Source organism: Eleutherodactylus coqui, chromosome 9, assembly GCF_035609145.1.
Source record: "Eleutherodactylus coqui strain aEleCoq1 chromosome 9, aEleCoq1.hap1, whole genome shotgun sequence".
Lineage (NCBI taxonomy): Eukaryota > Metazoa > Chordata > Amphibia > Anura > Eleutherodactylidae > Eleutherodactylus > Eleutherodactylus coqui.
In genome coordinates, this window is record NC_089845.1 from 177101882 (window position 1) to 177127953 (window position 26072).

Below are 26072 nucleotides of genomic sequence, written 5' to 3' on the forward strand. Positions count from 1 at the left end.
TAGGAGGGATGGGAAGGAGGGGAAGGTGGAGGGAGCGGGAGGAGGAGGGGTTAGGGGGGAAGGGGAGGGAGGGTGAGAGGGGAGGAGGGGGAGGAGGAGGAGGGGGAGGAGGATGAGAGGGGAGGAGGATGAGAGGGGAGGAGGAGGGTGAGAGGGAAGGAGGAAGAGGAGGGTGAGAGGGAAGGAGGGAGAGGAGGGTGAGAGGGGAGGAGGGAGAGGAGGGTGAGAGGGGAGGAGGGAGAGGGGTATAGAGGAGGGGGAGGAGTAGGGAGGGGAAGGGATAGAGGAGGGGGGAAGGGATAGAGGAGCGGGGAAGGGATAGAGGAGGGGGGAAGGGATAGAGGAGGGGGGAAGGGATAGAGGAGGGGGGAAGGGATAGAGGAGGGGGGAAGGGATAGAGGAGGGGGAGGAGAGGGGGAAGGGATAGAGGAGGGGGAGGAGGAGGGGGGAAGGAATAGAGGAGGGGGAGGAGGAGGGGGAAGGGATAGAGGAAGGGGGAAGGGATAGAGGAAGGGGAAGGGATAGAGGAAGGGGGGAAGGGATAGAGAAGGGGGGAAGGGATAGAGGAAGGGGAGGAGGAGGGATGGGAAGGAGGAAGGAGGGAAGGCGGAGGGAGCGGGAGGAGGAGGGGTTAGGGGGGAAGGGGAGGAGGGTGAGAGGGGAGGAGGGGGAGGAGGAGGAGGGGGAGGAGGATGAGAGGGGAGGAGGATGAGAGGGGAGGAGGAGGGTGAGAGGGAAGGAGGAGAGGAGGGTGAGAGGGAAGGAGGAAGAGGAGGGTGAAGAGGGGAGGAGGGAGAGGAGGTATAGAGGAGAGGGGAGGAGTAGGGAGGGAAGGGATAGAGGAGGGGGGAAGGGATAGAGGAGGGGGGAAGGGATAGAGGAGGGGGGAAGGGATAGAGGAGGGGGGAAGGGATAGAGGAGGGGGGAAGGGATAGAGGAGGGGGGAAGGGAGTAGAGGAGGGGGAAGGGATAGAGGAGGGGGAAGGAGGAGGGGGGACGGGATAGAGGAGGGGGAGGAGGAGGGGGGAAGGTATAGAGGAAGGGGAGGAGGAGGGGACGGGATAGAGGAGGGGGAGGAGGAGGGGGAAGGTATAGAGGAAGGGGAGGAGGAGGGGGACGGGATAGAGGAGGGGGGGAAGGAGGAGGGATGGAATGGAGGAGGCGGAGGAGGAGGGGGAAGGTATAGAGGAAGGGGAGGAGGAGGGGGACGGGATAGAGGAGAGGGAGGAGTAGGGAGGGAGGGGATAGAGGAGGGGGAAGGGATAGAGGAGGGGGGAAGGGATAGAGGAGGGGGGAAGGGATAGAGGAGGGGGGGAAGGGATAAAGGAGGGGGGAAGGGATAAAGGAGGGGGGAAGGGATAAAGAGGAGGGGGAAGGGATAAAGGAGGGGGGGAAGGGATAGAGGAGGGGGGGAAGGGATAGAGGAGGGGGGGATGGGATAGAGGAGGGGGGGATGGGATAGAGGAGGGGGGGAAGGGATAGAGGAGGGGGGAAGGGATAGAGGAGGGGGGGATGGATAGAGGAGGGGGGAAGGGATAGAGGAGGGGGGGAAGGGATAGAGGAGGGGGAAAGGATAAAGGAGGGGGGAAGGGATAAAGGAGGGGGGGAAGGGATAGAGGAGGGGGGAAGGGATAGAGGAGGGGGGGGAAGGGATAGAGGAGGGGGGGAAGGGATAGAGGAGGGGGGGAAGGGATAGAGGAGGGGGGGAAGGGATAGAGGAGGGGGGGGAAGGGATAGAGGAGGGGGGAAGGATAGAGGAGGGGGGAAGGGATAGAGGAGGGGAGGAGGAGGGGGGAAGGGATAGAGGAGGGGGAGGGGGGAAGGGATAGAGGAGGGGGAGGAGGAGGGGGGAAGGGATAGAGGAGGGGGAGGAGGAGGGGGGAAGGGATAGAGGAGGGGGAGGAGGAGGGGGGAAGGGATAGAGGAGGGGGAGGGACGGGGGGAAGGGATAGAGGAGGGGGAGGAGGAGGGGGGAAGGAATAGAGGAGGGGGAGGAGGAGGGGGAAGGAATAGAGAGGGGGGAGGAGGAGGGGGGAAGGAATAGAGAGGGGGAGGAGGAGGGGGAAGGAATAGAGGAGCGGGAGGAGGAGGGGGGAAGGGATAGAGGAAGGGGAGGAGGAGGGGGAAGGGATAAAGGAAGGAGAGGAGGAGGGGGAAGGGATAGAGGAAGGGGAGGAGGAGGAGAGGAAGGAGGAAGGAGGGGAAGGAGGGGGAGGAGGAGGGAGGGGGAGGGGAATGGAGGGGGAGGGGGGTGAGAGGGGAGGAGGGGGAGAGGGAAGGAGGAAGAGGAGTGGGAGAGGGGAGGAGGGTGAGAGGGAGGGGAGGAGGGAGAGGAGGGTGAGAGGGGAGGAGGGAGAGGAGGGAGAGAGGGGAGGAGGGAGAGGAGGGTGAGAGGGGAGGAGGGAGAGGAGGGTGAGAGGGGAGGAGGGAGAGGAGGAGAGGAGGGTGAGAGGGGAGGAGGGAGAGGAGGGTGAGAGGGGAGGAGGGAGAGGAGGGGGAGGAGGGAGAGGAGGGAGAGGAGGGAGAGGAGGGTGAGAGGGGAGAGGAGGGAGAGGAGGGTGAGAGGGGAGAGGAGGGAGAGGAGGGTGAGAGAGGGAGAGGAGGAGAGGAGGGTGAGAGGGGAGAGGAGGGAGAGGAGGGTGAGAGGGGAGAGGAGGGAGAGGAGGGTGAGAGGGGAGAGGAGGGAGAGGAGGGTGAGAGGGGAGGAGGGAGAGGAGGGTGAGAGGGGAGGAGGAGAGGAGGGTGAGAGGGGAGGAGGGAGAGGAGGGTGAGAGGGGAGGAGGGAGAGGAGGGTGAGAGGGGGAGGAGGGACGGAGGGAGGGGTGAGAGGGAGGGAGGGAGAGGAGGGTGAGAGGGGAGGAGGGAGAGGAGGGTGAGAGTGGGAGGAGGGAGAGGAGGGTGAGAGGGGAGGAGGGAGAGGAGGGTGAGAGGGGGAGAGGGAGAGGAGGGTGAGAGGGGAGGAGGGAGAGGAGGGTGAGAGGGGAGAGGAGGGTGAGAGGGAGAGGAGGGTGAGAGGGGAGAGGAGGGGTGAGAGGGGAGAGGAGGGTGAGAGGGAGAGGAGGGTGAGAGGGGAGAGGAGGGTGAGAGGGGAGAGGAGGGTGAGAGGGGAGAGGAGGGTGAGAGGGGAGAGGAGGGTGAGAGGGGAGGAGGGTGAGAGGGGAGGAGGGTGAGAGGGGAGGAGGGTTGAGAGGGTGAGGAGGGTGAGAGGGGAGGAGGGAGAGGAGGGTGAGAGGGGAGGGAGAGGAGGGTGAGAGGGGAGGAGGGGGAGAGGGTGAGAGGGGAGGAGGGGGAGAAGGGGGAGAGGGGAGGAGGGGAGAAGGAGTGAGAGGGGAGGAGGGGGAGAAGGGTGAGAGGGGAGGAGGGGGAGAAGGGTGAGAGGGGGAGGGGGAGAAGGGTGAGAGGGGGAGGGGAGGAAGGGGGGGAGAGGGGAGGAGGGGGGAGGGGATAGAGGGGGGTGCAGGAAAGAAGAGGGAAGAAGCAAGCACCAAATTAAAACTCCACAAATGTTCAGGCAGCAGGAGCACCAAACACACAATAGGGGGCGGCAGTATCCACAGTCGAGTGAGGTTCAAGAAAGAGATATACTTTTTCATGCCACGAGCAGCTCCTGAGGGGGTGGGGCATAACAGAATCCCTGGCGTGCTCCACCCCTCACCTCCAGCACGCGACATCAAGTACTGATCTGGATTGGAAAGTTCCTTCAAATTTTAAAGTCGTCCTGTTTTGGGATTGGGCCAATATTCGCAGGGGTGTTACATGGCGTGACTGTCCATGCAAGGGTGTCTGACAGAGCCTCTAACAGGTGATGTCTGACGTTTTGTGCTGCCTAACTTCAGAATATATTCGCCGGCTATCAGAGCTCCAGATCCCCTGAATGTAGAACATTCTCCTTGCCTGCAGCCACCGCTCGGGGGAGATACTGAATACTACTTATACATTCATTAGCAGTGGAGCTCCCCCTAGTGGTGGCTGCAAACAGCCAGGATCTCATCATTTACAGGATAGGTGATAAATGAAGGCTTTTGGGGGAGGGGGAATCTGATCGTTCGGACCGACGCACCCCAAATTCCACTAGTGAATGACTGCAGCATGTGCCACCAGAGCCCCACTCCTTGTCCGTGGAGCCATGTCCGTGGAGCCATGTGCTCCGCTATCTCCTTCATTAAAGTAAATGAAGGACACGTGCACCATTCTAGGGTCCCTCATATATCTATAGGTTATAAGGGGGGGTTCCTTAGAAAGACATGACTGCGCTCCACCCAAAGCAGCGCCACACCGCTCCACGGGTTGAGTCCAGTATTGCAGCTCAGCTCCACTGAAGTGAATGAGGATTAGCTGCTACACCCTCTGTGGACAAGTGCATCGCCGTTTTGAGAAGGAAGCCGCCATGTTTTTCCAATCCTGGACGACCCCTTTAAAGCCTTTCGCTGAGCAAAGTGAAGCAGAAGATTTGGAGTTCTGGATTATAAAAATGACCTCTAATGAAATAAAAGGCGACTTCCAAGATCTAAAAAACGCATCGAGATCCGGGGATCGTTCTGAAATACCAAGACAAGCAGAACTAATCCACGCTGAGTGCCAACTCTGCCAGGAGGACATACCTGACTACCCACATGAGTCGGGCACATCATCTCTGCAGGGCGCTGCCAGGAGGACATACCTGACTACCCACATGAGTCGGGCACATCATCTTTACAGGGTGCTGTCAGGAGGACATACCTGACTACCCACATGAGTCGGGCACATCATCTCTGCAGGGCGCTGCCAGGAGGACATACCTGACTACCCACATGAGTCGGGCACATCATCTCTGCAGGGCGCTGCCAGGAGGACATACCTGACTACCCACATGAGTCGGGCACATCATCTTTACAGGGTGCTGTCAGGAGGACATACCTGACTACCCACATGAGTTGGGCACATCATCTCTGCATGGCGCTGCCAGGACAACGTACCTGACTACCCACATGAGTTGGGCACATCATCTCTGCATGGCGCTGCCAGGAGGACATACCTGACTACCCACATGAGTCGGGCACATCATCTCTGCAGGGCGCTGCCAGGAGGACATAACTGACTACCCACATGAGTCGGGCACATCATCTTTACAGGGTGCTGTCAGGAGGACATACCTGACTACCCACATGAGTTGGGCACATCATCTCTGCATGGCGCTGCCAGGACAACGTACCTGACTACCCACATCACCACTGCAGCGGCAGGCGGCGCTGGATCCCTGTCTGTAACTCAACCTTTGGGGTCCCAGAAAACCCCTGGAAGCTGCAGAGAATATTGGAGGGCTGGTGGTTTGGGATACTGCATGCATCCCCGGGTATAAGAGGTCTCGGAGGAGCCTTCTACATACCAGCACACACATGCTCGTGTGCATGGGGGAGGTGACACTGCGGGGGACAGGAAGACGACATGCACAGTAAAGGGGTCTGCGGACCACAAGGACAGGATCACCTCATCTGGTGCATCCAGGAATGAAAAGGTTAATTTGCAAAATAACATTTCTTGTGACAAGCTAGGTCCCCCCGGACTTTACCCACGGCGGTCCATCGGCTGTCTGGAGGGCTCGCACCACTTCTTCATCGTGTGGCAGAAGTCGCTGACTACGCCCAGATCCCAGCACCCATTTAGTCCTCGTCTACGAGTAAAATCGGCGTGTGGAATTTCCAACATGGATTCCGCACGGTTCTGCATGAAGTGATACGTCACCTCATCTTTTTTCCGTGACGCGGATTTGGAATCCACAGCAGAAAAATCCATGTTGTGAATGAACGCGCCGGGTACTGTAAACCATGGGTACACCGAGGCACCATTCCCTGGACTTTTTTACTGTGCTCCCCGAATCAAGTGAGTATGACTGAGCGGCTATACCCCGTACAGCCACGATGAGGCGCTGTGGAGAGGCTGATCAGTGATGACCTATCCTAAGAACAGACCAGTAACATTAAAGTCCCAGAAAATGCCTTTTTTCCTCCCCGACAGACACCTCATGATCTACATCCAGAGACCCAGCGGGGAAGGTTTAAAGGGGTATTAGAAAACATGGCTGCTTTCCGCCAGCAATAGCACCGCTAAGGGCTGTGTCCGAGGCTGAGCTGAAGTACCATACACAGGCTTGGGACGGGTGTGCTTCTATTGTCATAAGGCTACAACTATAGGAAGTGCAGCCATCACAGGCTCCTAAGCCAGGGGGGCCCTAAGGCCCCCCGTGCCACTGTGTCAGGGCCATCAGCGCAGGGGTCCCTGCAGCCCCACCTCCAGGCTGCAACTCTAGCCAGTATCTTGACTTACATTACTGCTCACACCAAGTCTTCCCATCATACGGGCACTCAACACATTGGGTCAATGGAGAAACTGGGCAGAGTTGTGGTGTTAGGGGTCAAAGGCCAGTATACTTGTATGTGTAATACAACTGTGTGGGGGGCGCTAAATCTGTGCTGGCGTACATAGGGGCTGCTGTACCTATGTAGGGGCACAGAGGGGCCTTTATAACTTCATGGGGTACAGAGGTACATCATTACCTTGTGGAGGACATCATTACTTTTTAGGGGCATTATTACCTCATGGGGGGCACAAAGTGAAAGTATTGCGGTGTGGAGCATAAAGGAGGATTATTACTTTGAGGGGCACAAAGGGAGGCATTATTACTGTGCAGGAAGAAGATGTTATGGTGGACTGGGTCCAGAAAGAGGAGAAAGCTGTCACCTGTGATCACTGGGGGTAACTGCAGGGTAATCACTGAGTCCAGCTGGAATCTGATCATTATACGGTGACTGCGTACCAGAGCCGCCGGATCTAAGCCTGCTGTCTTATAAAAGTCATCTTCTAGATAATCTGTTTATGTGACTACATACATTTTTAGAGGGTGATAGACGGGTTTTGTAATCTTTTAAGACTCAGCAACGTCCCTCGATGGGCTACTAGTGATGCAGGAATAAAGGGTGCGGTTGGGGAGGGGGGTCAAGCTGAACTTTTGCGCAAAGGCCCATGAACCTTCAGCTCACCACCTGGCAGCCATGTTTTCCTAACCCTGGGCAATCTCCTTAAGTCCTGCCAGGCTTTCTCTGCCCCCAGTTGAGAAGTAATCCTGAAGATCTCAGAGATTTAGGAGAGACTGGTTGCTATGTAGCCTGACCTGACTGGTTGTTAGGCAATCTATCCCTAGCAACCAGACTGTCAGACTAAAGGAGGCTTGCCTGTAATAGTTATGAGAGTTTTCTCAAACTTAAATGGGTCTTTCCATTCCCAGGCTGTGTCAGAAGTGTCTGGTGTGGCCGGAAGTAGCCGAGCGCCCGGAATGATACAGTTTCCATAGCGGCCTTGACACTAAAAGAAAACTTTATTAATTTATAAGAATAAAAACCCACTTCCTAACCCACCAGGGCGGTTAACCGAAACAGACACAAACATATAAGCATTCATCTGAATGAAAGATGAATGGAAGGGTGGACAATAGAATGAAAACAGAATACCCCAAGGTGTTACAGGGCATTGATAGTAAATGTAGCGATAATGGTATGACGCTGCCCATCAGGATAGTTTAGTGACTCCGGGCGATAACGAGTCCAGTTCAGTCACAGCGTTACATTACGGTGCTGTTGGACTATTAACCCTTTTTACACTAATTAGTGAACTACGGGTTTGGATAGACCATTACTACTATCTCAGTGGGTGGCAATACACACTAATACGTGGGTTAGCAATATGGCATCATAGGACCACTATGTGATACTTACAGCAACCCAATCACGAGGTCATACAGTTGCTGATCGAATAGTACGCACATCTGTCCTATATCAGTTGGTTACTATGTCAGTCATATTTGGCTCCATACTGTCCTGATAGGCAGCGTCATACCATTATCGCTACATTTACTATCAATGCCCTGTAACACCTTGGGGTATTCTGTTTTCATTCTATTGTCCACCCTTCCATTCAGATGAATGCTTATATGTTTGTGTCTGTTTCGGTTAACCGCCCTGGTGGCTTAGGAAGTGGGTTTTATTCTTATAAATTAATAAAGTTTTCTTTTAGTGTCAAGGCCTTTTCAGTGATGAGGTTATATTTGCTCCAAGAGCCTTAATTGCCACAGTGAAGTTTCCATAGCGGGACTTACGTCAGCGCTTTCCATAACCCAGGAGCTGCGCTGCATTGTTTGCGTAACGCCCATTGATTTCTATGGCCGCTCAGACAGGCTGAAGTCCTCCGTCATCCCAGGTCTTCCCATGAGATGGGAGACGCCCCTTTAGATTTGGGTGGAGACCATATTGTCATAATGGACGGCTTACTATCCACGGAGACCAGCTGCTACTTACCTACAGACGCTGGACTTGCGGGACATAGTGGTACTCGGAGATGAAGGCGGAGTCTGGTAAGACCAGTTGTAGTCGGAGCCTTTTAGATCATGAATCACCTGGCGAGACAAAGAGATCTCATTATCCCATCAATGTGACGCGGTAGAAGACGCTCCGTCACTATATACATGCATGTATACGCTCCGTATACAGGTCACTTAGATATCCACAAGGTATGAGGATATGCCAGATAGTCGGGTTCTCTGAAATGGCTGATACCAGGGAGCAACAGAACGCATTTAACAGCACAGCCATGAAGGTAACATGTCATTGGGGGTTACCTGCTCGCTAGCAGAAGGCAGCTTGTGTGGATCCATGGTGAGGGTCTTCAGGTCTTCAGATATTGTCTGTAAGTGAGTGATCTCCCCCAACATTGAAATCTCTTCTTCCTATTCACAAGACAAAATGGCGTCTCAAGGTGAAGCAACAATCTGCCAGTCAGGCCCAGCTTGTCCAGGTAAGGACTGGCTACCAGGGACCTCCACCCACCCAACACTGCTGCCGATCACCAGGACTGGAGAAGCCTTCACCATTAAAGGAAAAGGTCTACAACTTTCCAATAGACTTTATACACCGCTCAAAAAATGTCAAGATGACTTCAGCATCCGGGAACAAAGCAGTCGCCTCCACTTCCGGGACATCAGCCCGTCCGGTCAGGAGGCAGACGAGGTTAGGAAATCATCTTCGCTGCTTTGGTGTAAATTAAAGTGACAGCCGGAGAGACGGCAGCAAGACACCTCAGAAAGGGAGACGTTTCCTCTCTCCTTCCTGGCTGTTTCCTCTCTAGTTCTGGGTGTCCCTGGTGTCCTTGTCACCAGCGGCACATGAGGCACCACCTGCAGCCCATCAGGGTGTAGCGGTAGTCCTGCTCCTCCAGGATGGCGCATCCATATGGACTTGCTGCGCACTCCACAATAGCAGCGTGGTTGTGTCTTAATGTATGTATGACTTTAGGAGATTTATTGTTCATTTGTTGCCTTTGCAACCTAACCCTGTATCCTACTGGATGTTCACCCTAGTATACTCTCCAGGCCATCAATCACCCAGATACAGCCCAGGTATTGGCTAGCCAGGTGATAAGTTGCTAGCAGACCTGTAACTGGCGTAATGTAGAGTAACAAAAAGGATAGTCTCTGGGTCCAGTCAATACAGGGCCAATATATTTGCGAAAAGCGACACCCCCGAGCGGACCTTCCCGGCGACACCCCCGAGCGGACCTTCCCGGCGACACCCCCGAGCGGACCTTCCCGGCGACACCCCCGAGCGGACCTTCCCGGCGACACCCCCGAGCGGACCTTCCCGGCGACACCCCCGAGCGGACCTTCCCGGCGACACCCCCGAGCGGACCTTCCCGGCGACACCCCCGAGCGGACCTTCCCGGCGACACCCCCGAGCGGACCTTCCCGGCGACACCCCCGAGCGGACCTTCCCGGCGACACCCCCGAGCGGACCTTCCCGGCGACACCCCCGAGCGGACCTTCCCGGCGACACCCCCGAGCGGACCTTCCCGGCGACACCCCCGGGCGGACCTTCCCGGCGACACCCCCGAGCGGACCTTCCCGGCGACACCCCCGAGCGGACCTTCCCGGCGACACCCCCGAGCGGACCTTCCCGGCGACACCCCCGAGCGGACCTTCCCGGCGACACCCCCGAGCGGACCTTCCCGGCGACACCCCCGAGCGGACCTTCCCGGCGACACCCCCGAGCGGACCTTCCCGGCGACACCCCCGGGCGGACCTTCCCGGCGACACCCCCGGGCGGACCTTCCCGGCGACACCCCCGAGCGGACCTTCCCGGCGACACCCCCGAGCGGACCTTCCCGGCGACACCCCCGAGCGGACCTTCCCGGCGACACCCCCGAGCGGACCTTCCCGGCGACACCCCCGAGCGGTCCTTCCCGGCGACACCCCCGAGCGGTCCTTCCCGGCGACAACACTGAGCGGACCTTCCCGGCGACACCCCCGAGCGGACCTTCCCGGCGACACCCCCGAGCGGACCTTCCCGGCGACACCCCCGAGCGGACCTTCCCGGCGACACCCCCGGGCGGACCTTCCCGGCGACACCCCCGGGCGGACCCACGAGGGGACCCAGCAGAACTCTTATTCATCACATAGAAAAGATCACATCACGAAGCTATAAAGGAAGGGGAATGCTGCAGCAGCAGAAGAGTATTATATAGACTCCGAACATTCTGCTGCTGCAGCTGGTAGTTTATATGTTTGGGCTTTGAGGCTGCTTTCGCATGGGCGACAAATCACATGTATGTGAGGCCCATGCTTTCCAATGGGTTCCCTCACATTCGCGATGTTTTCTCTGTGCGGTGTGCGCTATACAGACGTGATTTGTCAATTATTTGAAGTCCATGTTTCCCTATGGAGCTTACGCTTCTATAGCATCGCATAAAATCGCGGCTTTCATATAATGAGACTTTAAGATTAGAAAGCCCTACCCTAATTTTTCGGGGGAACTTCAAATAGAAGCCCTACTCCGAAAACAACCCCCAGCCGCATTACAGTAAACAAAACCCGCCTGCAGGAAGTGATGGCTCTGAGTGGTTCTCAAGTGCCGCAGCTCAGCCAATCAAGGCAGTGCTTGATAAACCAATCACAGCCATCTGAGGACTACAAGCAGGAGCCCAGCGGGAGGACCCCGACCGCGGCTATTAGGTAATGTATTATTTTGGGTTCTTTTTATCATTGTCCTATGATGGCCTGTAATTCTCCCACACCCCCAGATCGGATGACAGAAGCGGTGGAGGAGTAGGCATCATCCTCTCCCCAAACTGTACCTTCCAGGTCATTCCCTCAGCTCCCTCGCTTACCTTCCACACCCTGCGACTCTTCCGCCCACTGCCTCTGCGTGTCGCAGTTATTTACCGCCCCCCAGGTCCTACCCGCCTGTTCCTAGACCACTTTGCTGCCTGGCTCCCCCACTTCCTATCCTGTGAAATCCCAACCCTCATCCTTGGTGATTTCAACATTCCTACTAACGACCCCAGCTCCTCATCTGCCTCCCAGCTTTTAACACTTACCTCCTCCCTTGGCCTATCACTAATCTCTGACTCCCCCACTCATAGAGATGGTAACACTCTCGATTTAGTTTTCCTCCGTCTCTGCTCTGCTTCTCACTTTACTAACTCCCCACTTCCACTCTCGGATCACAACCTTCTCTCTTTCTCCATCAGGCACCCTAGCATCTCTCCTGACCCTCCTATCTATCGCACCTCTAGGAACCTCCAGTCTGTCCGCACTAAACAGTTTGCCGAAACTATTCAGTCCTCCCTATCTCCCATCTCTCGCCTCCCCTGCCCTCACCTGGCAGCCGAATACTACCACACCACCCTCAGCCGTGCCCTGGATGAAGTGGCACCACCCGTGACTCGAGCCGTCAAACGCAGACCACGGCAACCCTGGCTCACGTCCCAAACGCTCTTCATCCGGCGGTGCTCTAGGTGCGCCGAGCGGCTGTGGAGAAAGTCAAAGCTGCCTGCAGACTTCCTCCACTTCAAATTCATGCTTAAAATGTATAACCTAGCCCTTCACCATGCCAAACAAGCTTACTTCACCTCCCTTGTCTCCTCACTATCCCACAACTCCAAATGACTCTTTGAGACCTTCCACTCCCTCCTCAGCCCCAAGGAACAGGCCCCTGCGACAGACCTGACTGCTGGAGAACTAGCTGCCTATTTCAAAGAAAAAAAATTGACCACATTCGAAAAGAAATCTCTGAAAGCTGCATGGTTAGCCCCGATCCCAGCTTCATCAGCACTGCACCCAGCACCTACTCACTATCTACGCTAGAACCAACGACAGAGGAAGAAGTCTCCAGGCTCCTTTCCGCTGCCCGCCCTACCACCTGCGCCAGCGACCCTCTCCCCTCTCACCTCCTCCGCTCCCTTTCCCCAGCTCTCATTACTCACCTCACCACAATCTGCAACCTCTCCCTAACCTCTGGCACTTTTCCCTCCTCATTCAAACACTCCATTATATCCCCTCTGCTTAAAAAACCAACCCTGGACCTGACTAATGCTGCCAACTACCGACCCGTCTCAAACCTCCCCTTTATCTCCAAATTACTGGAACGCCTGGTCTACTCCTGGCTTACTCGCTTTCTCTCTGACAACTCACTCCTCGACCCCCTCCAGTCTGGTTTCCGCTCTCTACACTCGACCGAAACTGCCCTTACAAAAGTAACAAATGACCTGATGACTGCAAAGTCGAGAGGTGATTACTCCCTACTCATCCTCCTTGACCTGTCTGCTGCATTTGATACTGTTGACCATAATCTTCTCACTATGCTCCGCTCTATTGGTCTAAAGGATACTGCTCTCTCCTGGTTCTCCTCCTACCTCTCTGACTGCTCTTTCAGTGTTTCCTTTGCTGGTTCTATCTCCTCTCCACTTCCTCTCGCTGTCGGGGTACCCCAGGGCTCGGTCCTTGGTCCCCTTCTTTTCTCTATCTATACTGCCCCAATCGGACAAACAATCCACAAATTTGGCCTCCAACACCATCTCTACGCTGATGACACCCGACTATACACCTCCTCTCGTGAGATCTCTGGACCATTCCTCCAAAATATCACCGACTGTCTGTCCGCTGTCTCTAACACTATGTCCTCCCTTTTTCTCAAACTAAACCTCCCTAAAATTGACCTCCTTGTCTTTCCACCTTCTAACCGACCTCCCCTCAACATCTCCATTCCAGTGTCTGGCACCATCATAACCCCCCGACGGCATGCCCGATGCCTTGGGGTCACACTGGACTCTGACCTCTCCTTTGCCCCCCATATCCAATCTCTGGCCCAAACATGCCACATGCACCTCAGAAATATTGCTAAAATACGTCCGTTCCTAACCACGGACACGCTAAAGACGCTCGTGGTTGCGCTCATCCACTCCCGGCTTGACTACTGCAACTCGCTACTCATCGGCCTTCCCCGCACTAGACTCGCTCCGCTCCAATCCATACTAAATGCAGCAGCTAGGCTCATTTTTCTATCCAGTCGTTATTCAGACGCCTCTGCATTATGCCAGTCGCTGCATTGGCTGCCCATCCACTGCAGAACTAAATGTAAACTCCTCTACCTCACTCACAAAGCTCTGCATGGCGCTGCGCCACCATACATCGCCTCCCTCCTGTCAGTATACCACCATACATCGCCTCCCTACTGTCAGTACACCACCATACATCGCCTCCCTACTGTCAGTACACCACCATACATCGCCTCCCTACTGTCAGTACACCACCATACATCGCCTCCCTACTGTCAGTACACCACCATACATCGCCTCCCTACTGTCAGTACACCACCATACATCGCCTCCCTACTGTCAGTACACCACCATACATCGCCTCCCTACTGTCAGTACACCACCATACATCACCTCCCTACTGTCAGTACACCACCATACATCGCCTCCCTACTGTCAGTACACCACCATACATCGCCTCCCTACTGTCAGTACACCACCATACATCACCTCCCTACTGTCAGTACACCACCATACATCGCCTCCCTCCTGTCAGTACACCACCATACATCGCCTCCCTCCTGTCAGTACACCACCATACATCGCCTCCCTCCTGTCAGTACACCACCATACATCGCCTCCCTCCTGTCAGTACACCACCATACATCGCCTCCCTCCTGTCAGTACACCACCATACATCGCCTCCCTACTGTCAGTACACCACCATACATCACCTCCCTACTGTCAGTACACCACCATACATCGCCTCCCTCCTGTCAGTACACCACCATACATCGCCTCCCTCCTGTCAGTACACCACCATACATCACCTCCCTACTGTCAGTACACCACCATACATCACCTCCCTACTGTCAGTACACCACCATACATCGCCTCCCTCCTGTCAGTATACTACCCAGCCCGCACACTCCGATCGGCTAACACCCTCAGACTAAACACCCCTGTAATACGAACCTCTCATGCTCGCCTACAGGACTTCACCAGAGCAGCACCCATCCTCTGGAATGCTCTACCCCAAGGCATCCCGACAATTCCCGATGCACGGAATTTCAGACGTGTCTTAAAAACGCACCTCTTCAGGGAAGCATACCAAATCTCCTGACCTAGTCCCTCGCCCCTCCCTATGGTGCTCCACCCTGTTTGCCTTCTGATAAATGATCTGTACATGAAATTTCCTATTGCCTGTGTTCCCCACCCCTGCACCTCCTGTACCACCCTCAACCCATTTGTGTCTAACCCAATGTACCTTATATTGTAATTGTTGTGTTTGCATTTATCCATGCCTGAGAGCGCTGCGGAATAAGTTGGCGCTATACAAATAAAGATTATTATTATGTAATGCGGTTAGGGGTTATTTTCGGGGTACAGCTTATATTTTAAGGCTCCCCCCCCCCCCACAATACTGAAAAGTTAGGGTAGGAAAATAAGGCCTATCCCAAAGTCATGGGAACACAGCTGCGATATCGCTGTCACCTGTCTGAATGAGCCCCGAGTCCGTGAAGCTCTTCTGCTGCTGCAGCATTTCTGTTGTTTTTCTAGCTTCTAGAGGTGATACTTTCGATGTGATGAAGAAGTTGACTCCTGCAGGGTCCGCCCAGGGGTGTCAGGAAATATATATATATATAAAATCCGCTTGGCCGTGGGGATTCACCTTCCCTGAGAACCCGAGTTAGATGTAGAAGCACCTTACGCAGAGCTAGTTGGGTTCTTATGAAGCACACAACACATCCCAAACAGCTGCTAGTTCGCTACAATGTATCCATGTGAAGTCCGGACTGATATATTTAGTGAGAACAGGGTGTTGTCCATCACTGACAGCCAAAAAATGGTGAAGAAGAAAAAATATTACAAAATTGTAGAACTTGCATACCAACTAAGGTTTATATAGAGAACTGGAAAGCCCCTCTAAATTAGGTGGAGGATTAGGGTGGCGGAAACTTACTATAACCGGCCGGAGCATGGAGATAAAGGAGCAGAAGCGGCTGCGCTCCTCGATCAGCGCCTTCCTCACTGCTTGCTTCTCCGTTTCTTCCAGAAGTAGGTATTTGTCATTGACGTCTTGCAGAGCGCTGTCCAGCTGCGGCTGAATATCTCCTCTGCCTGCAGACACACCAAGAGACACTGTTAGTCTCCCGTATAGCGAGAGAGAGAGAGAGAGAGAGAGAAAGCGGATCAGAGAGAGAGAGAGAAAGCGGATCAGAGAGAGAGAGAGAAAGCGGATCAGAGAGAGAGAGAGAAAGCGGATCAGAGAGAGAGAGAGAAAGCGGATCAGAGAGAGAGAGAGAAAGCGGATCAGAGAGAGAGAGAGAAAGCGGATCAGAGAGAGAGAGAGAAAGCGGATCAGAGAGAGAGAGAGAAAGCGGATCAGAGAGAGAGAGAGAAAGCGGATCAGAGAGAGAGAGAGAAAGCGGATCAGAGAGAGAGAGAGAAAGCGGATCAGAGAGAGAGAGAGAAAGCGGATCAGAGAGAGAGAGAGAAAGCGGATCAGAGAGAGAGAGAGAAAGCGGATCAGAGAGAGAGAGAGAAAGCGGATCAGAGAGAGAGAGAGAAAGCGGATCAGAGAGAGAGAGAGAAAGCGGATCAGAGAGAGAGAGAGAAAGCGGATCAGAGAGAGAGAGAGAAAGCGGATCAGAGAGAGAGAGAGAAAGCGGATCAGAGAGAGAGAGAGAAAGCGGATCAGAGAGAGAGAGAGAAAGCGGATCAGAGAGAGAGAGAGAAAGCGGATCAGAGAGAGAGAGAGAAAGCGGATCAGAGAGAGAGAGAGAAAGCGGATCAGAGAGAGAGAGAGAAAGCGGATCAGAGAGAGAGAGAGAAAGCGGATCAGAGAGAGAGAGAGAAAGCGGATCAGAGAGAGAGAGAGAAAGCGGATCAGAGAGAGAGAGAGAAAGCGGATCAGAGAGAGAGAGAGAAAGCGGATCAGAGAGAGAGAGAGAAAGCGGATCAGAGAGAGAGAGAGAAAGCGGATCAGAGAGAGAGAGAGAAAGCGGATCAGAGAGAGAGAGAGAAAGCGGATCAGAGAGAGAGAGAGAAAGCGGATCAGAGAGAGAGAGAGAAAGCGGATCAGAGAGAGAGAGAGAAAGCGGATCAGAGAGAGAGAGAGAAAGCGGATCAGAGAGAGAGAGAGAAAGCGGATCAGAGAGAGAGAGAGAAAGCGGATCAGAGAGAGAGAGAGAAAGCGGATCAGAGAGAGAGAGAGAAAGCGGATCAGAGAGAGAGAGAGAAAGCGGATCAGAGAGAGAGAGAGAAAGCGGATCAGAGAGAGAGAGAGAAAGCGGATCAGAGAGAGAGAGAGAAAGCGGATCAGAGAGAGAGAGAGAAAGCGGATCAGAGAGAGAGAGAGAAAGCGGATCAGAGAGAGAGAGAGAAAGCGGATCAGAGAGAGAGAGAGAAAGCGGATCAGAGAGAGAGAGAAAGCGGATCAGAGAGAGAGAGAAAGCGGATCAGAGAGAGAGAGAAAGCGGATCAGAGAGAGAGAGAAAGCGGATCAGAGAGAGAGAGAAAGCGGATCAGAGAGAGTGAGAAAGCGGATCAGACAGAGTGAGAAAGCGGATCAGAGAGTGAGAAAGCGGATCAGACAGAGTGAGAAAGCGGATCAGACAGAGAGAGAAAGCGGATCAGAGAGAGTGAGAAAGCGATTCAGACAGAGTGAGAAAGCGATTCAGACAGAGTGAGAAAGCGGATCAGACAGAGTGAGAAAGCGGATCAGACAGAGTGAGAAAGCGGATCAGAGAGAGAGAGAAAGCGGATCAGAGAGAGAGAGAAAGCGGATCAGAGAGAGAGAGAAAGCGGATCAGAGAGAGAGAGAAAGCGGATCAGAGAGAGAGAGAAAGCGGATCAGAGAGAGAGAGAAAGCGGATCAGAGAGAGAGAGAAAGCGGATCAGAGAGAGAGAGAAAGCGGATCAGAGAGAGAGAGAAAGCGGATCAGAGAGAGAGAGAAAGCGGATCAGAGAGAGAGAGAAAGCGGATCAGAGAGAGAGAGAAAGCGGATCAGAGAGAGAGAGAAAGCGGATCAGAGAGAGTGAGAAAGCGGATCAGAGAGAGAGAAAGCGGATCAGAGAGAGTTGCATAATTCAATTTCTTCGCCTTCCAGTCTTCATTTCATTGCATGGTGTGAGCGCTGAGGATTTATTCTTCTTGTTGTATTTATTCCTCCTCCTTCATCACGTGATTGGAGTCTGCTCTGGCTGCTCTCTCGTATTTATATGAGATTGCTTCAAAAGCACCAATGAACTTCTGCCTCCCCTAGAACCTGGGACCTCTCTCTAACTGCATCCCTCAGCATCCTCCGAGTGAGCGCTCCCTTCTACCTTACTAGATAGATAGATGTGAGATAGATACATACGAGATGGATGGATAGAAGGATGGATGGATGTGAGATAGATAGATGTGAGATAGATAGATAGATGTGAGATAGATAGATGTGAGATAGATAGATGTGAGATAGATAGATGTGAGATAGATAGATGTGAGATAGATACATACAAGATGGATGGATAGATGGATAGAAGGATGGATGGATGTGAGATAGATACATACAAGATGGATGGATGGATGGATAGATGTGAGATAGATAGATGTGAGATAAATAGATGTGAGATAGATAGATGTGAGATAGATAGATGTGAGATAGATAGATGTGAGATAGATAGATGTGAGATAGATAGATAGATAGATAGATAGATAGATAGATAGATAGATAGGATAGATAGATAAATGAGATGGATGGATGGATAGATGATAGATAGATAGGATAGATAGATAGATAAATATGAGATAGATGTGAGATAAATAGATAGATGTAAGATAGATAGAAAGATAGATAGATGTGAGATAGATAGAAGGATAGATAGATAGATAGATAAGAGATATGAGATAGAAGGAGAGATACATATGAGATAGATAGAAAGATACATAGGAGATAGAAGGATAGATACATATGAGATAGATAGAAAGATACATAGGAGATAGAAGGATAGATACATATGAGATAGATAGAAAGATACATAGGAGATAGAAGGATAGATACATATGAGATAGATACATAGGAGATAGAAGGATAGATACATATGAGATAGATACATAGGAGATAGAAGGATAGATACATATGAGATAGATACATAGGAGATAGAAGGATAGATACATATGAGATAGATACATAGGAGATAGAAGGATAGATACATATGAGATAGATACATAGGAGATAGAAGGATAGATACATAGGAGATAGAAGGATAGATACATATGAGATATATAGATATGAGATAGAAGGATAGATACATATGAGATAGAAGGGTAGATACATATAAGATATGAGACAGATAGATACATATGAGATAGACAGACAGATAGATACATATGAGATAGACAGACAGACAGACAGATAGATACATATGAGATAGACAGACAGACAGACAGATAGATACATATGAGATAGACAGACAGACAGACAGATAGATACATATGAGATAGACAGACAGACAGACAGATAGATACATATGAGATAGACAGACAGACAGATAGATACATATGAGATAGACAGACAGACAGACAGATAGATACATATGAGATAGACAGACAGACAGATAGATAGATACATATGAGTTAGACAGACAGACAGACAGATAGATAGATACATGTGAGATAGAAGGATAGATAGATAAGAGATATGAGATGGATAGAAAGATAGATAGGAGATGGATACATAGGAGATAGATACATAGGAGATAGATACATAGGAGATAGATACATAGGAGATAGATACATAGGAGATAGATACATAGGAGATAGATACATAGGAGATAGATAGGAGATAGATACATAGGAGATAGATACATAGGAGATAGATACATAGGAGATAGATACATAGGAGATAGATACATAGGAGATAGATACATAGGAGATAGATACATAGGAGATAGATACATAGGAGATAGATACATAGGAGATAGATACATAGGAGATAGATACATAGGAGATAGATACATAGGAGATAGATACATAGGAGATAGATACATAGGAGATAGATACATAGGAGATAGATACATAGGAGATAGATACATAGGAGATAGATACATAGGAGATAGATACATAGGAGATAGATACATAGGAGATAGATAGGAGATAGATAGATAGGAGATAGATAGATAGATAGATAGATAGGAGATAGATAGATAGGAGATAGATAGATAGGCGATAGATAGATAGATAGATAGGAGATAGATAGATAGATATATAGATAGATAGGAGATAGATAGATAGATATATAGATAGATAGGAGATAGATAGATAGATATATAGATAGATAGGAGATAGATAGATAGGAGATAGATAGATAGGAGATAGATAGATAGGAGATAGATAGATAGATAGATAGATAGATAGATAGATAGGAGATAGATAGGAGATAGATAGATAGATAGGAGATAGATAGATAGATAGATAGGAGATAGATAGATAGATACATAGGAGATAGATACATAGGAGATAGATAGATAGGAGATAGATGGATAGATATGAGATAGATAGGAGATAGATAGATAGATAGGAGATAGATAGATAGATAGATAGGAGATAGATAGATAGATACATAGGAGATAGATACATAGGAGATAGATAGATAGGAGATAGATGGATAGATATGAGATAGATAGGAGATAGATAGATAGATAGATAGATAGATAGATAGATAGGAGATAGATAGGAGATAGATAGATAGATAGATAGGAGATAGATAGATAGATAGGAGATAGATAGATAGGAGATAGATAGATAGGAGATAGATAGATAGATAGATAGATAGATAGATAGATAGATAGATAGATAGATAGATAGGAGATAGATACATAGGAGATAGATACATAGGAGATAGATAGATAGGAGATAGATGGATAGATATGAGATAGATAGGAGATAGATAGATAGATAGATAGGAGATAGATAGATAGATAGATAGGAGATAGATGGATAGATATGAGATAGATAGATAGGAGATAGATAGATAGGAGATAGATAGATAGGAGATAGATGGATAGATATGAGATAGATAGGAGATAGATAGATAGGCGATAGATAGATAGATAGATAGATAGATAGATAGATAGATAGATAGATAGATAGATAGATAGATAGATAGGAGATAGATAGATAGATAGATAGGAGATAGATAGATAGGCGATAGATAGATAGATAGATAGATAGATAGATAGGAGATAGATAGATAGATAGATAGGAGATAGATAGATAGGCGATAGATAGATAGATAGATAGATAGGAGATAGATAGATAGATAGATAGATAGATAGGAGATAGATAGATAGATAGGAGATAGATAGGAGATAGATAGATAGATAGATAGGAGATAGATAGATAGGCGATAGATAGATAGATAGGAGATAGATAGATAGATAGATAGATAGGAGATAGATAGATAGATAGATAGATAGGAGATAGATAGATAGGAGATAGATAGATAGGAGATAGATGGATAGATATGAGATAGATAGATAGATGGGAGATAGATAGATGGGAGATAGATAGATGGGAGATAGATAGATGGGAGATAGATAGATGGGAGATAGATAGATAGATAGATAGATAGATAGATAGGAGATAGATAGATAGGAGATAGATAGATAGGAGATAGATAGATAGGAGATAGATAGGGAGATAGATAGGGAGATAGATAGGGAGATAGATAGGGAGATAGATAGGGAGATAGATAGGGAGATAGATAGATAGGAGATAGATAGATAGGAGATAGATAGATTGGAGATAGATAGATTGGAGATAGATAGATAGGAGATAGATGGATAGATATGAGATAGATAGGAGATAGATAGATAGGAGATAGATAGATAGGAGATAGATAGATAGGAGATAGATAGATAGGAGATAGATAGATAGGAGATAGATAGATAGGAGATAGATAGATAGATAGGAGATAGATAGATAGGCGATAGATAGATAGATGGATAGATATGAGATAGATAGATAGATGGGAGATAGATGGGAGATAGATAGATGGGAGATAGATAGATGGGAGATAGATAGATGGGAGATAGATAGATAGATGGGAGATAGATAGATTGGAGATAGATAGATTGGAGATAGATAGATTGGAGATAGATTGGAGATAGATTGGAGATAGATTGGAGATAGATAGATAGGAGATAGATAGATAGGAGATAGATAGATGGGAGATAGATAGATGGGAGATAGATAGATGGGAGATAGATAGATAGATAGATAGGAGATAGATAGATAGGAGATAGATAGATAGGAGATAGATAGATAGGAGATAGATAGATAGGAGATAGATAGGGAGATAGATAGGGAGATAGATAGGGAGATAGATAGGGAGATAGATAGATAGGAGATAGATAGATAGGAGATAGATAGATTGGAGATAGATAGATTGGAGATAGATAGATGGGAGATAGATAGATGGGAGATAGATAGATGGGAGATAGATAGATGGGAGATAGATAGATGGGAGATAGATAGATGGGAGATAGATAGATGGGAGATAGATAGATGGGAGATAGATAGATGGGAGATAGATAGATAGGAGATAGATAGATAGGAGATAGATAGATTGGAGATAGATAGGGAGATAGATAGGGAGATAGATAGGAGATAGATTGGAGATAGATTGGAGATAGATTGGAGATAGATTGGAGATAGATTGGAGATAGATTGGAGATAGATTGGAGATAGATTGGAGATAGATAAGATTTATCAGGCTAGATTACCACAGACTGCGATGTATAAACGAATCCACAAATGCCATGCTTTTCACAGCCGGGGCCATGGGCTTTCTCCTTACTCATGGTTTAGCTTTGATTTTCCAATACAGACAAAAACTTGTACTTTTCATCCCAGAAATAAAGGCTTCTGAACAGATTGGAGCTTTTTTGTTTCCTGATATACTTGAAAAAGTATCTTTTCCCCAAGGCAGACATATCCTCAGTGGGTGTCTGATGGACACTCTCTTAGGACAGCCACTCTTGTGTTACATGGCCTATCAAACAGTCGGACATCTGATGCTAGCTGCAGTCAGCTTTTGGCACTTTCTCTCCAGATGCGGTTCTCGCACACCAACTCCTAGGAAGCACCTCCTGTGCTCCAGTCTCTGAAGGGGACAAGCCTCCTAACAGAAGAGGCATAACCATCAGCCTGTCACCTCCCTTCTCCGACCAACAACTCTCCTCTCTCGCATCATCTCTCCAAAACCGCCCCCTCAATCCCCCAACTACCAATCACAGTACACCATTCAGGGTAGGGAGACAAACAGACTTATACAAAGCTGACCACTCACATAAAGACAAACAGGCTCACAAGTGATGGAGGGCCCCTAAACCTGGGCCACTACAATAGACAGACAGATCGAGACTCAACAGCTGGGATATCTTTTCAGTAATGCTGTACATATAGAAGAACTCTGGTTTTACCTTTCTTGGCCTTTTTCTGTAGTTTCAGGGTGTCTGATGACTTCTTCTTGATCTCCTGACGAGCCTTCTTGTATTCTGGAAGATGATAATGAATATTTAGGACACATGCTGCAGATTTCTGCTCTGGAGGAGATTATTCTGTAGAATACGACTTATGTATTATTATTGGACAAGACGACTTTGTGAGATATGGAGTTCTCAGAGCTACAATGTGTGTGAGCCCTCCAGAGAGCATGGGCGTCCTTCTATGTAGGACTCATGGGCCATCACTCATACAAGCTTGGGTCGGGAAGGGTATCATCTCTCCTTAAGGAGAGCACCTAGGAGGTGAGTGAGGAGACTTTTAAGGCCATGCATGCGTCTCTGGGAAATATGCAAGTAAGGAAGATTGAACAATACCTCTGCAGCGCCACCTATTGGAAGGCAGCTTATCCACAAGCCAATGTTAGACTCTTTATATAAGACTTATGACAATGACTGGGAATAGAAAACCAAGCTAGAATCAGGTGAACTTCTGATGTGTCTCCATGACTTACTGTATCAAAGGTCTTCTGTAACTGAAGGTATATCCTAATGAGGCTGCATAATCAGAGGCGACTCCTATCGCATGGGAGCAGCCAAGACACGGGTGGAGCAGCACTGCGATATAGGCAGTGGTTCAGCTTGCTGTACGCAGCTCTCCCTTCAGTGAGCAGAGGACCCACTATATGACATCCTAAGAGGCCACAACACTTACCTTTTGCATGATCCTTGTCAAGTTGATTAGCAACCTTCTTCCATTCCTCCACCTGTTCTTGCAGCGGGTTGATCAGACAGTCGATCAGGGCGCTGTTAAAAACACATTAAAAAAGTGATTTGATTATAAGTCATCATGGTGACAGACGTAACAATCCTGTACATCAGACAGAGTGTGATGATATAGGTATTCATCACTTTGGCCCATCGGTGGCTTTTGGTATTGGTGCTAAGCCTACTCACTTGACCTTTCTATAATGGGGGTGTCTGTATGCAGAAGGCTTTCAAATATGGGTGCAATAGTGTTAAAAGAATAAAAGTAGCCATACTTACCCACTTATTCCCCTGACAATCCAATGCTGCAGCCCCATTAAAGGCAATGAACAGTGATGCCGAGATTAATGTTGGCCACTAGTAGGAGCTCGAATACAGGCAGAGTATATTGCCAATAGAATTGATTAGGAGCCATTATATTCAATGGATTTTACCAAGCATCCTCAATAGAAAAGTGTTGGAAACTTCTAGAAAAAGGGCTCTGAGGAATTATATGAGGGGGTTGAGCAGTGGTGGTTGTAGCTGGTGAGGAGTTTGTGAGAGACAGTCTTGCTGTGCTGACGGCTGGGAAAAAGTGCTGTTCCTGAGGACTGCTGCTGCCAGGAACTATCCAGGAGGGTAGTAACCAGATGAAGACTTCCACCACTGCAAAGCTTACGAGTGAGATTCGCCTGAGCTATACATCTACTGGGACACATAAGAGACCGGTCTCCAACAAGTTTGTGTGCGCACACTAACAGGGACAATTACTTTATGGACCTACACAAATGCTGCAGCTGTGCGGTCAGGAAGAGAGAGGGGAACCTGACTAACCCCCGCCACTGTCACTTGTTTGTCATGGCAGAGCCTCGATCAATCACTCTACCGGGATTGCAAGCATGGAGTCGTTAGAATACAGGCCGATTTGTACCTAGCTTTCCCAGGCTTTTGCACGTATGCAAAACGAAAGCTCAAATCACCAGCCGATCCGGTGTATCGACCAAGTGCTCTGCAATACCCACACCTACTCGCTGCCACCAAAGGTAATCTGGAACCCAGACTATGAATTATGAACAGAATCTTCAGAGTTATGGTGTGTTTTAAAACGGACAAGGTTTGACTAATAAATTGCAGATTTAAAAAAAAAAGACTAGCAGTGCTAAATATCTATATATACAAAAGTATACAGAAAAAGATGTACAGTGTAGATAAGGTGTACAGGTAGTATTTTAAAATAAAACAAGGAAAAAATAAAGAAAGGTACTAGATTTGAGATGTTCGTCTCAAGGTTCTGATTCATGCGGAGTCACTGAAATAAATAGGAAGGCCTTATGCCATAGCGTATCTCCAAAGTCTAACACATGGAAGAGAGAACCCCTCTGCTTTAAGGCCTCATCGGACCACACCTTCTCCAGCCTCCATTCGACCTCATCAAGGGGCAGGTTGAATGCGTGGCCCACTTCGATGGAAACCCAATTCATTTTTCGGCCATATTTCCCCAGGAGCTGTCTGTGGGTACCAAACACAATGTGCAGCTGATGAACTACTGCGCATGTAGGCCGTTCGGTGGGTTTCGAGGGTCTCTTAACGATGGGAGTGAATGTGTTAGGTCCACAGCGCCTTCCCGCTTCTGAAAATATAATCGCTGTCCCCATTATGGATTTTCCCTTTGATCTATCTTTGGTACTGATTTATCTGCCTCGTGTCTCTTGATTCAAGAGAGAGCCAGGGCCATATACAAATTAGCACATTCCGGTCACTGCCCCCTTGTTTGTATGAGAAGGACATTTTCCCCTCCAGCCTGGGGACACTAACACTTCAGGTTAAGGTGGTAGATAGAGATGAGGGAGGAGATACGAGGCGGTGCAGCACTGTGGAGAGCTTTATGGAGGCATCAATGTAGTGACTGGTACAGGATGGAGGCATTGGTGTAGCGATTGGTACAGGGTGGAGGCATTGGTGTGGCGACTGGTACAGGGTGGAGGCATTGGTGTGGCGACTGGTACAGGGTGGAGGCATTGGTGTGGCGACTGGTACAGGGTGGAGGCATTGGTGTGGCGACTGGTACAGGCCAAAGGCAGTGGTGTAGTGACTGGCCCAGGGTGAAGGCATCGGTGTAGTCACTGGTACAGGCCAGAAGGAACAGTGTAGTGACTGGTACAGGGAGGAGGCATTGGTGTAGTAACTTGACAAGAACATGAGGCTGTTTGCTGCATTCATGATGGATTGGAGAGAGGAGGGTTTAGAGAAAGGAAGAGCGATCAGCAGCAAGTTGCAGTATTCAAGCCAAGAGTGAAAAGGGGCAACAGGAAGAGTTAATGATGTCTCCGGAGTGAGGAAAGGGCAGATTCAGGAGATATTTTTGTGGTGCAGGTGGCATGAGCGGGCAAGGGAATGGATGGAATGAAGGAAAAGTCAGAATTAAATACGACCCCAGTAGAGCGGGCGTGCTGCCGCGGAGTTATGACAGTACCGCACACCGAGATGGAAATATCAGA

General features: G+C 49.6%; 1 protein-coding gene across 1 annotated transcript in view; it reads right to left on the reverse strand.

Moving 5' to 3' along the window:
* The window catches only part of MTSS1 (MTSS I-BAR domain containing 1), a 320701-nt gene that overhangs the window by 47394 nt on the left and 247235 nt on the right, over positions 1-26072 (reverse strand). The window contains exons 5-9 of the mRNA XM_066578922.1: positions 23543-23634; positions 22807-22881; positions 15299-15456; positions 8648-8755; positions 8328-8425 (exon numbers count right to left, since the gene is read on the reverse strand). Of these exons, the coding sequence (XP_066435019.1) occupies positions 8328-8425; positions 8648-8755; positions 15299-15456; positions 22807-22881; positions 23543-23634 (531 nt within the window). The remainder of the gene's footprint in view (positions 1-8327; positions 8426-8647; positions 8756-15298; positions 15457-22806; positions 22882-23542; positions 23635-26072) is intronic.